This window comes from Cimex lectularius, unplaced genomic scaffold (genome assembly GCF_000648675.2).
Source record: "Cimex lectularius strain Harlan isolate CLEC.00 unplaced genomic scaffold, Clec_2.1 scaffold3, whole genome shotgun sequence".
NCBI lineage: Eukaryota > Metazoa > Arthropoda > Insecta > Hemiptera > Cimicidae > Cimex > Cimex lectularius.
In genome coordinates this window covers 1,136,633-1,149,510 of record NW_019392688.1, presented here as the reverse complement: position 1 = coordinate 1,149,510, position 12,878 = coordinate 1,136,633, and the positions used below count along the sequence as shown (strand labels likewise).

The window sequence follows — 12,878 nt, the reverse complement described above, 5'->3', positions numbered from 1 at the left end:
TGAATTTCATAAATGTTATTTTGGAACACGTTATTTCATACTGCCAAATGTTTAAGGAAAAAAATTAATAACAAAATAAAGCTACGTAAAGTTTGTTTCTGCTCAAAAACTTCTCTGGCTTTTCAACAAGAAAAACAGAGAGATTTTGCCGTCCAATGTGGTGATAAGGGTGTCTTAAATGTCAAACAGAATCAGATCTCAGAGAATGATGAGCATAGTATATCCACGTCAGAAAAGATTTTGATTTGAATGTTTATGCTAAATAAACAATATGGTGCGGGAGCTGGGGACTTTCAGCAAGGCCTGCCTTCGTCTCGGAAAATTTCGTTATCCCCCAACCGCCTTAAAAGGTTGCGGCAGAAAATTAAATTGGGAAAAAGGTTGAGTTCTTATTAGTCCGATGAATTGAATTAGGCTCGGAAAAACGTACAGCTGATGGATAAAGTGATACACAAGAGTAATACGAGAAAAACTAAAGTTTTTTGGTAAGATAAGTGATATAAAAAAATACTATTACAAAACCACATGTCAATAATTGAAAAATCGAACAATGTTCGTAAAATAAAGTTTAATCCTTCTAACCCTTTTTTAAAAATAAAGTTTAACGATGGGGCGTCGGTGGCCGCAACGGTTTAGGCGTTGTCTCGGCGCTCATCACTGTAAAGTAAAGGTCCCGGGTTCGATTCCAGCATTCATGCATTCGAATCCGACCTACTTAGAATTGGGCTTTTTTTCAAAAACACCGTCACCCCGAGTGTTGATATAACCTCTGCTGTTGCGAACCCTCTTCAAAAAAATAAAATAAAATAAAAAATTGCTAATTTTAAACTTATGTTGAGGTGAGCGGCCCCAGAAGAAAAGTCCAAATGCTTCGTTCAAAACATCTATTGACAACGTTTCGGACGTCTCACGTCCTTCATCAGATACATAATCTACAATAACAGTGAATAAAATTTATTTTAAAAAATTTAAAAGCCTTAAAAATTGAAGTTTAAAATAAATAAATAGCATAAAATCTCAAACATAACATTGATTATTTAAAATCATTATATAAAACTACATTTGAACATGAGTTGAATGTACCAAGAATTTACCATTGTTTTCTGTGTCAGTAACACCCTTTCCGGCGTCCCAGACCAACAGCAATTTAGAGTTTTTCTTTTTAGATATTTTGGGAGGTCAATGCTATGTTATCCATGCGGCAATAGACAAAGGTTGTGACTTAGTTGTCTGTCCCTAGGTAGCGATGGTGTATTGTGTTTTGGTAAAATAAAAAAGTTTAACCCCTCCAAATCACAATATACTACCCCGTGAGACTTTTCCTAGCATATGCTTATAAAACAAATCTATTTCTCAGTCCGTCAAAGTTACCTATATAGAATTTGCATTTGACAAGAGATTAACTTGGAACCCGCATACATGATTAAAAAACAGACACATTAATTATTTAACAGTGAATAAAATTTATTTTAAAAAATTTAAAAGCCTTAAAAATTGAAGTTTTTTTTTACTCCTTATTGGTGGAAGAGCGGTTAGGGCGTCCGACTCGTATATGCCATGCTAGCGGTCTTGGGTTCGAATCCTGGCCTTGCTCATGGATGTTTAATTGTGAATAATATAGAGAATGTATTGTAAAGAGGTTTAGCCAATCGTCAGCGTCACCGAAAGGTGACCTCCTTTACTTCCTGTATGAACCGAAGAATAAAATTACCAGTACTTTTGTAATCGGGAGGATTGGAAGGGTTGCGTAGGAAATGACTTAAGGTGATTTGCAGGGGGACTTAACTAAATAGAGGCAGAGCAGGCTGAGCAGCATTTCCTTCTCTCGATCGTACCAGATTGACTCGTCGTCACCCTTTTCGCTGACGAGTCAGTCTTCCCCTCTACCCCTGCAAGGCTCGTCCCTTTCTTTATTTATACTGTTTATACAATTAATAATTAATAACTACAGGATTACAGTTGTTCCTAATTACTATCATTTACAACTTTACACTTTCTACATTTACATCCTTACTCAAAGTTAAATGGGAGTAAGCGCCGCACTGTAGCACATGTGCCTGTTACACGGTAGAACTGTATGCGATTTGGCACGCGTTTGGTTGATTCGAGACGATGGCTCTGCCTACTCAGTCTGCACCGATTCCCTCAGCGCGATTACTGCGGTCAGCGACAGTTTTCCGTCGACCTTCTCGCAGTGCAGTTGTTGGAGAGAACGAGGAGCTGGAGAGTTCGGCAAAACGGTGGTTGTTATCTTGGTTCCTGGAGACATAGGTCTGGAGGGTAATGAAAAGGCGGACGAGGCGGCTAAAGCCGGGAAGTCCCAACATCCGGACCTATCCACCGCGATCCGGCCCTGTGAAGCTAAGAATGCAATAAAAAATATGATTAAAAGAAGATGGCAGCGTCAATGGGCCGGATCAGAGAAGCTCTCGCGTATCAAGAACACTGCCGATGGGTGGCCTTCGGGAGATCTGTCTCGTAGAAGAAAGGTCATCCTCATCCGATTAAGAATAGGTCATGCGAGAATCTTACTTTTGGGCCAAAGCCTACAGAGCATGCAGAGAAAGGTTGCTCATGTGCCCCACCTAACTGAAGAGTGCAATTCCATTTCTCCATACAGAGAGCGCGCAGGAATGCCACCCGATTTAACAATGTGCTTGAACACTACAGCGAGAATTTGGGTCCTTGTTCCGATTTTTAGGGGAAACGGGGTTGTTCTATTGTATATACAAATAATAGTTGTGTATACCTAGCTTGGGTTAAGAGTGAATGTATATATTAGCGTTAATGTGAGATGTGAGAAGGTCTATGGAAGAATACCGAGTACTCCAACACCCTAATTGAATGAATGGTATGTAAACAGGAGTGAATGTATAATGAACGTGAGTAAGAATGGGTTTGGCACTGCATGCTGCGCTGAATTGACCTAGCTGTTGATAGCACCTGAAGCCCAACCTCTGTGGCTGGACAGATAAGTCTGAGGTCTGCCCCCAGTCTGCCAAGACCCGGGGTGGGTGATTCTCGAGTCTGCTGACAATTTATTTAAATAGCAAAAGCTAGAATCGCCGGTGAACTACAAACAGCGAATAGGCTCAACTAGGTGTATATACAACTCTGTTTGTATGTATGTACGTGCACGTGCGCACTTGAGCCTGAAAATCGCACCTGAAAAGCATACGTATTTCCTGACTTCTTAAAAGATTAATTCATAGCAGCTGCCAATGGGTAGCTTTCTCTATAACGCAGATTTTTTTTTAAATTAAATCGAATCTGCTGGTTGTGTGTTATACAAATACAGCTGTAGATATAAATAAATGAAGTAAAAGAAAATACTGTTTTTAAAAGATGGAAGGTTCTTGTTTTTTTTTTTTTTTTTTTTTTTTTTCAAATGCATATAGCATACCAGTTATTAAGCTGCTTTTTTGTAATTGAAAATGTATAACTTATACAAAACAGATAAAATCAATATATTTACTTTTAGGGTAATTTTTAATGTCAACCATACGACATTGACAATCGAGCAAAGGAACACATGATCAGCAAAGTTTACTAAACGGCAGTAAACTGAAAATAATTATTAATAAAAATATACGCATCAATATCAATTGTAAACACAACTTTTTTTTAATTTCAAATCCAACAAAAAATAACAACCAAAATTGCCAGATATCGTTGAATTATTTTTGCCCCACAAAGTTTATGATTTTATTAGCTGCTGAGTAACCTGATCTCGCGAAGAGGTAGTTCAGGCTTCATTTTCTTTTGGTAAAAATGTCGGACGAAGTGTTCGTGAGCGAGGAAGATGAAGAATACGATTTGGAGTACACGGAGGAGAGCACTTCCGAGCCGGACGCGGATTTGGAGAACCAATATTACAACTCGAAAGCGCTCAAAGGTGAGCCGCTCCTGGCTTTAAAGTCTTTTCTTAAAGTATTGGAACTGGAAGGAGAACAGAAAGGCGAATGGGGTTTTAAAGCACTAAAGCAGGTGATAAAATTATTATTCAAGCTCGGCAAATACGACGACATGATGGCCAGCTATAAAAGACTTTTGACGTACATAAAAAGTTCTGTGACAAGAAACCACAGTGAGAAATCGATAAATTCCATCTTGGATTATGTCTCGTCCTCGAAAGACATGGGACTTTTGCAAAGCTTTTACGAGACGACTTTGGAAGCGTTGAAAGAGACGAGAAATGACAGGCTGTGGTTCAAGACGAACACAAAACTCGGAAAACTCTACTACGACATGGGGGAGTATAAAAAACTGGCAAAGATCATAAAGCAGTTGAGGCAAGCTTGCCAGACGGACGACGGTGAAGACGATTTGAAAAAAGGCACTCAGCTCCTTGAAATATTGGCTTTGGAAATACAGATGTACACGAGCCAGAAGAACAACAAAACGCTCAAAGCTCTATACGAACAGTCTCTAAGGATCAAATCGGCGATCCCCCATCCGTGGATAATGGGCGTCATAAGAGAATGCGGAGGTAAAATGCACTTGTCCGAAGGCCAGTACGAAAAAGCTCACACGGACTTCTTCGAAGCTTTCAAAAATTACGACGAATCGGGCAGTTCGAGGAGGACGACTTGCTTGAAATATCTCGTCTTCGCGAATATGCTCATGCGCTCTGACATAAACCCGTTCGACAGCCAGGAAGCCAAGCCGTACAAAAACGATCCGGACATACTCGCTATGACAAAGCTCGTTTCAGCGTACCAAAACGGCAACCTGAACGAATTCGAGACAGTTCTGCGCCTCAACAAAACTAACTTGATGGAAGACCCTTTTATACGCGAACACGTCGAACAGCTGACGAAAAATTGCCGCTCGCAGGTCTTGCTTAAAATAATCAAGCCTTACCGTAGGCTCAAGATCCCTTTCATATCGAAACAGCTCAACATAGACGAAGAGGAAGTTGAAAATCTTCTTGTCTCCTGCATCCTCGACAACACCATCAAAGGAAAAATCGATCAGGTCAACAAGGTGCTCATCCTGGAAGAACAAGGGAACCGATCCACTCTTTATTCTTCGGTCGACAAATGGGTAGAGCACCTCGCTTCAATTCAAAACAGCATTCTTGGTAAACTATTGTAAGAGTATCTTTCTAAAGTAAATATACGTCAATAATATCAAAGTAAGCCTGATTTTCTTTCTGTTTAGTGTTATGCATAATTACATTTAGACATTTTAAAAATCCTATTAACAATTATACACATACATATGTCTCTACCCATATGTCCCAGGATTTTAAAACATCGTGTTTAAAAAATTATTATTTTTCTCTGTCAATTTACCATAAAACACCTGAAAAGTTAATGTAATTAATTTCTAAGGTGTAATAATTATTGAGAAATGTCTCAGTAATGATGTTAAGGATCCCTTCGATGCATAGCTAATTCATCCCCTTGTGTACGTTGATATCAATCCCCACGCTAAAATCCCTATTCGCGGTAATAGGATCGATCAATCGATTAAGAATTTGTAACACAAATTTCAACCAACCCATCCATCAATACGCAGACTGATAATTAATACCCACAAACATCGCCTGAAGGAAGTAGGATAGGTTAAATCCTCCCCTACGCCGAGACGATTTTACTTAGATATTTCGATTTTTTAGAAGAAAAACAAAGGCGGAACTTTCACATTCTGTAACTTACAGATGGCTTGCCGAACCCATTAAAAGGATATAAAGACAAGATAAACATTGTATCTGCATGCTTAAATTGAAAATCCAATGAAATGTCGTTATTTCATTTCTGGCATCTATCCAAGATAGATTATTTTAGCTTTGTAAACATTTCTGAAGCCTTTATTGCATAGGAATTTAATTATTTTAAATGTTTTATTCAAGTTATTAAATCTGTCATGAAAAATGGCATATTACAGTGAATAAATTAAATGAAATGGGTAATATGCCAGCGTAAACCCCCCAAAAAATATAAAAAAATAAAAATAAATAAATCAAAAAATAAAATTTAATATTAAGACATATGTTTTGTAGATTCATGAATTCGTTTTAAATCCCTTCATATTATTTCAGCTGTTCTCAAGAAAAACCTTTTAAATTAAATAACCGAAACTATAACTTTCAAAAATAATTAAATCAGTTAATTTTATCCCTCCTTACTTTTATTTACCTTTTCATTACCATTTCATTGTCACCATCGTTTCAAAGATAAATAATACAGTCCATTGTACTTTTATTTGCAAAAAACTTATTAGTAAAGTATCCATAATTGATGCAATATCTTTTTTACATAATAAAAACATGATAAAATGATACATAGTCCAGGTGTATATCAACAAATAATTACAGCTCAAGGCGTAAATTACAAAACAACAAATGCTGAAAGTATCGGATTGATTTAGAAACAATAGTTGTTTTTTTTTGACCAAATAAATTTTTTCAATTAATTAATCTTTAAGTAAGGTATTGGTTGAGATAAAAAAAATCAGCGTTACGAGCGGGATTCAAACCCATGACTTTCGGCTAGCAGAGAGTCAAATAAATTACACGACATTTGAAAAATAGCAAAAAGAAGGGAAAATTAGGAGGGGATGAGGTGGGAATTCGTTGTCCGAGTGGATCGAAGTCACGACAGCTCAAGTGGTAGAGCAGCGGCGTATTTAGCCGAAGGTCATGGGTTCGAATCCCGCTCGTGACGCTGACTTTTTTATCTAAACCAATACCTTACTTAAAGATTAAAGATATGTAAAAAATTATATTATTTTAAACAGGGAGTTGAGAAATTATTAAAGAAAATATACCTTAAAATGTTTGTAATAATAGAGGAAAGTTATTGACGGAAGGCAAAATTCTGTCAATAGGAGCATTTATACTATAGCTAGTAAAACGGTAAGAAATATGAAAGAGTCTATTATGCCGAGTCATGTAACTTTGTAAATAAAAGTTGATTCTGATTAAAATAAGGATTGTCAACATAGTAGTTAATTATTTTAAACCAGCGAGTCGCTTTTAATTTATTGTACAGAGTTAAAATGAGACACTGACTGAGTATCAAATTTTATTTTGGTATAAAACAGACAGAATAACGCATGAGATTTATTTTGAGTAATAATTGACGACGATTTTGTTTAACATTCGTCTGTGATATGAAAAGTATACATGGTACAATCGATAGTGGTATTGCCCAGGGTTCTGTGAGCATGTAGTTTGAGTTCGAATTTTCTTCTTCATTCTTCATGACGTCAACTTCATGAGCTGTTCTGTCGTGTGCAATCGGACTCTGGTCGAGAACTCGATAATCTTTATGGGAGAATTGCCGCACAGACTGATGTCATCGACGACGATTTCTCTGCAGCTCGTGAAGGTTTGTAGGTTTCTGTAGATTACATAAAAAGGCTGCAGAAAAAGGAACCAGCTGTGGTTTAGGCAAGATAGGCGGATAAGTGATTTTCAAGTGCAATTTGTCGTTTACAACAGAAATCTAAAATAAATTCAAAACCCAAACGCATCGACAGACATTATACGTTCCATTTGTAAAGGGAATGCATAGCAATATTTTAGGAAAATCCCATTATTTTTACATCAATTACATGCTGGACTTCACATGATTTAGGGTAAGATTAGCCAGGAATTTACGGTGCCCTATCACTTTTGCTCTTTTTTTATCTTTCCGTCTATTTCTCTTTCTCTCTCTCTCACACACACGCACACTGCTTCTCTCTCTCTCTCTCTCTCTCTCTCTCTCTCTCTCTCTCTCTCTCTCTCTCTCTCTCGTTTTTGCATGTGAGCGTCTACGGTATATTTCAATACCATATTTCAAGGGTCGGTAATCTCTTTTCCGCCCCCCCTGAGAATCGGAATCGGCGGCGTTCTACCTCGCGATAACATCCTCCTCATATCCCGCCCTCTGCCGCTGGCGGTGAATAAATTAATCTTTTCCGGTGTGACGTCCTTGGGAAAGTACTTTCGGGTCCCGGGTAATTTAATGAAACAGTCCTTTGTCTACAGGTTCTCTGCTTTATTTATTTACGGTCCACCGCGGGGTCGGGCCGTTTTCCACCGGAAAGGAGGACCCTCTGGGATATTGTTTAAAACTAAGAGGACTTTGGGGATGCCCTCATTGATTAATTATGCACCATTTAAATTAGTTGTGCCATTTTATTATAAATTAAAAATTATAGAAATTTATAAATTCAGCAAAATAAATAATTTGTTTTAAAATAACTTATTACATTTTTTTTAGGTGGGAGGGGGAGTTGGTTAAACCTTTCCTCCGCGACCTAAATAGCTCTTGGAATCCCCATAAATTATAGCTATACCTTGAAAAATGCACTTTTCCTATAAGGATAAGCACTTTTCTTGATGCCACTTCGTGCTTCGTTCTCTTTTCTTGTGAGAATTGTCTACAGAAGTGTCTGGGCTATTGCTTCACGTAAACAAACGTTATGTGCCGATATCCCTGGCTCATAATGACAAAGTTGGCATGGCAAGTCTCGGTTCTGTCCTTTTTTTCACATGATAGCTAAGAGGGCAGTGGCCGGTACAGCGGCCTAAATGTTTTCTCAAATCGTGTCTGCTGGATGGTGTTTAAAAAGTATCGCTAAGGTTTTTTTTTTTCTTGTAAAAAAGTTCGAAAAATAGTTTTGTAGTAGCTGTCATTTTAAGTGGATGTAGATTGTTCTATAAAAATGTAAAATCTGACAGAAACAACGCGGATAAGCGAATTAGTGTGATCAGGGACTTTCGAGCTGGTAGCGAGTAAATTGACTTAGAACTCCTTAAAAAAATAGAGATTCACAAATTAAGGAAAACAACATGGAATAATTATAGTGAAAAAATTAAAGAATTAGAAAACGAAATTATAACAAAATGGCAAGCAAGATGGAGTGCAAGCATAAAAGGGCGAACTACTTATAAATTCTTGCCATGCATTAAATCAAGAATCAAAAACGGGAATTTTATTCAACCAAATTATATTACTACCCAGTTTTTAACAGGGCATGGAGAATTTAATAAATATTTATATAATTACAAGTTAAAAAATACCAATTTATGCCAATGTGGGGAAATAGAAAGTGCTGAACATATTGTGACGAATTGCGAAGTTTATAACCATAAAAGAAGAATAATAGAAATGGAAATAAAAACAAAAATAGATGACGAAAGTAAATTGGTAGAACTGACAAAGAACAAACACAATTATAAAGAGTTTATAAAGTATGTCTATGAAAAAAAACTAAACACAGTTCACAAAATCAAAATGAAAATCATCGATAATAAAAAAATTCCCACAAGGGCTTTTAATTTTATGTATGTAAATAAACAACTTCAATGTACAAATTTAATTACTCTTAGTGAACTATTTATTTGAACTGATTGTGTAAATTATGAATGTATATAGTTAAATTATTTATTTAAAATGGTAGTTTAAAATAAATGTATAAGGTTTAATCATGTATTTAAACTGGTAGTATTAAGAAGTTAGGTTTGTTATTCGTATGTTTTTATGATCTCTATGTTAATTCCCTAGTCAATATATTCATTTTATAAATAATTGTATATGTATATAATCGAATTGTTTAAATGCAATGTCTTGTTTTTATGTTATTATGTACATAGTTAAATTATATATTTGAGAAGTTATATTTAAAGTTATAAATATATATAGTCCGTTAAGGTTATTTAAGCTAGCATGTTTGAGTAAATTAAGTTGTTTATTTTGTTTTCATTATTCCCATGTTTATATGAGTATAAAATTGAATTACTTATATGAAATATCTAGTCTAAGTTATAATGTATATATTTAAATAATTTATATGAAATGTTTGTTTAGATTTATAAAGGTATATAGTCTAACGGGTTTATTTAAGCTGGTAAGATCTATTTAACAATATTTTTATTTAATTGTTTCATTGTGCTCATGTTTTTATTACTAGTCAAAATAGTCTATTTATATTGTTTAAAAATGTTCTAACCGCCAAAAATTCTCTTTAAAAATTGTTATAAAACCTCTCAGGGGAAAAAAAAATCCCTGTAAAACCAGATCGCCGCCCAGCGGTCCATCCCGGAAACGTTATAATATAATTATAATTATAACGGCTAAAGATCTGTGTAAGGGGACCTGTTGTGATTGAAAAAAATTATTAATTTAGAAATTTATTAAAACAAATAATGTGATAAATAAAAAATTTAAAAAAACGCTGTAAGAGGTTTACAACGAAAAACAGCAAAAACACAAATAACAAAATCACAAAAGGTAGCGAGTAATCAGCAGCTTACAGATTATAAATATATAAATAAAATAAATAAACTTATTAATTTTTCTTAACGTTTTTAATTCATTGCACCGTTTATTACGGGGTTGAAATAGATTAAAACCGGTAAAATGTATAAGTCGTGATGGTTTAGTAGGATCAGCGCCGTGATACGCAGCCTGTAAATCGACAACTCCTGCAAATAAAAAAAATATACAAACAGTAAAATAAAAAACGAGAAAAAATGAAGAATATTGGAATGAAAAATACCCCGTTGAAACAATAGATAAACGATTTTTAAAAGTTATTTCCTCCTGTATTTGTTACGTGAGGCAATGTTGCTGATAACTGTTCAACAACTCGCAGGCCGCAGTGTAACGGTATTTATTGTTCCCAGCCTAGAACAAAGGTTATTTTCTTTTAAAGCGTTTAAATAAATCAAATATTTATCGTAGGGTTTTTTTTTTTTTTTTTTTTTTTTTTTTTTTTTTTTTTTTTTTTTTTTTTTTTTTTTTTTTTTACATAAACCTCTTTTGTTTTACTTTCACCTATTTTGATGTTAGTTGTAATGTCTGGTGTTTAGTGACAGTTAGTTAATGATTATTTGGAGATCGTGAGATGCGGTCTGGTGTGGCGTAGGTTTTAGAAAAACATTTCCTTTATCGTGCCAACGTTTCGTTCTTTATTGAGATCATCTTCAGGGCCTGGGATTTTTAAAATATTGTTTAAATTTTACAAATGTATGTCCTACACGCATCTCACGATCTCCAACTAGTCGTTAGTTGTAATTTTAAAAGAGAAAAGTGCATTTGCTTAAAGAAATAAATCAACTTAATCCTCCGTAAGCCTAATGACGTTATATCCAGTTTATTCTAATCCTTCATTTGCTCCCTTTTCATCCAGGGTTGACTGGTATTGTCACACGTGTAAAACCTTGTTAGAAGGGCGCACGGGAGCCGCATGTCCGGCCGCAAAAAACTTTCAACCTCTAAATCTAGCTCCCGATGGCCGCCCTCCCCCTGTTTGACAGAAAAGCGGGCATTCAAGCAGGACATTCAATTTCCTCAGGCAAATATGAAACGCATTCCAAGAGAGTTGGTTGAAAACTAACCGGAATTGGAGTTGCCCGCCCCTCGTAGGGCCGTCTAAATGCTAAAACATGCCGGCACGGATTCTTTCAATCCGTTTCCAGCTCGCTCACATTTTCTTAAATGTACAGCAATTTTCAGCTCTTTCGCAATTCCGTCGATTGGAAATGCTCTTAAGTATTAGGAAAAAAATCCATTTAAAAAAAAGCTCGTCTTCCCAACGAACTGGAATAATTTTCAGCCATGAAAAACAGGAAATTTGCTTTATTTTTAATCAGGATCTAATTTAAACAACTACAAAATAACAACCAAAAAAATGTATACAAGTTTTTAGATATCATTTTTAATTTTTTGACAGATTGAAATTTATCCCAGCTTATCAGCATATTAATCACATACTATAAAACGTGTGGTGTTTAATAACCGTCAATGATTATTTGGAAATCGTGTGATGCGGACTGGTGTGATGTAGGTTTCAGAAAAACATTTTCTTTATCGTGCCAACGTTTCGATTTGTATTGAGATGATCTTCAGGGCCTGGGATTTATAAAGATTGTTTAAATTTTAAAAATACATGTTGGATGTGGAAAAAATGAATTTATACAATGCTAGAATATTTTGGATTAAAAAAATTAATTTATACAATGGTAGAAAATTTTATATTAAAGAAAGGAATTTATACAATGCTAGACAATTATAGATCAAAGTATTTGTACTCACTCAAAGTGTTTGTTTTCCGTGTATCACATCACATAAAACATATAATATAACATTTATTAGGTTTCGTGGTCCGATTGGCCAAATAACATCTTTCAACTAATTAATCTTTATGTAAGGTATCGGCTGAGATAAAAAAAAATCAGTGTCACGAGCGGGATTCGAACCCACGACCTTCGGCTAAATAAGGCGAAAAAATGGCAAAAAGGAGGGAAAATTTAAAAGGTGGGGTTGGGATGGGAAGTTAGTGTCCTAGTGGATCGAAGTCACGATAGCTCAAGTGGTAGAGACGAAGGTCGTAGGTTCGAATCACGCTCGTGACACTGACTTTTTTATCTCAGCCAATACCTTACATAAAGATTAATTAATTGAAAGATAGAATATAACATTCTACACATGAAACATTTCTACATAGTCTAATTCTTCAATAATTTGGCTTTCCTTTCCCTAATTATTCCCGTCTGTATAATCCTGACAGACCGAACCATTACCCACGTTTTTCCCATTGACGGCTCCTTCCACCTCAAAGAAGTCGACTCCTCATATAAAAAATGTCTTTCTATCCCGACTTCCTTCCCCCACCTTCAAAAACCAACGTATATAAACATAAAACATCAATATTTCACTGGCGCTCTCAACACGACAGACAAGAATGACACATCTACACGGAAAACAAACACTTTGAGTGAGTACAAATACTTTGATTGAATCTATAATTTTCTAGTATTGTATAAATTCATTTTTTTATCTAAAAATTTTCTAACATTGTATAAATTCACTTTTATAATATAAAATTTTCTACCACTGTATAAATTTATTTTTTTAATCTAAAATTTTCTAGCATTG

At 35.3% G+C, this 12,878-nt stretch overlaps 2 protein-coding genes across 2 annotated transcripts in view; both read left to right on the top strand.

The window, feature by feature from the left end:
* LOC106662272 (5-hydroxytryptamine receptor-like) overlaps window positions 1-12,878 on the top strand; it is a 338,924-nt gene that overhangs the window by 316,677 nt on the left and 9,369 nt on the right. The window lies entirely within an intron of this gene.
* Window positions 3,521-5,141, top strand: LOC106662273 (COP9 signalosome complex subunit 2-like). The gene has a single exon (XM_014386249.2). The coding sequence runs from the start codon at window positions 3,772-3,774 to the stop codon at window positions 5,095-5,097; it is 1,326 nt and encodes a 441-aa protein (XP_014241735.1). The 5' UTR covers window positions 3,521-3,771; the 3' UTR covers window positions 5,098-5,141.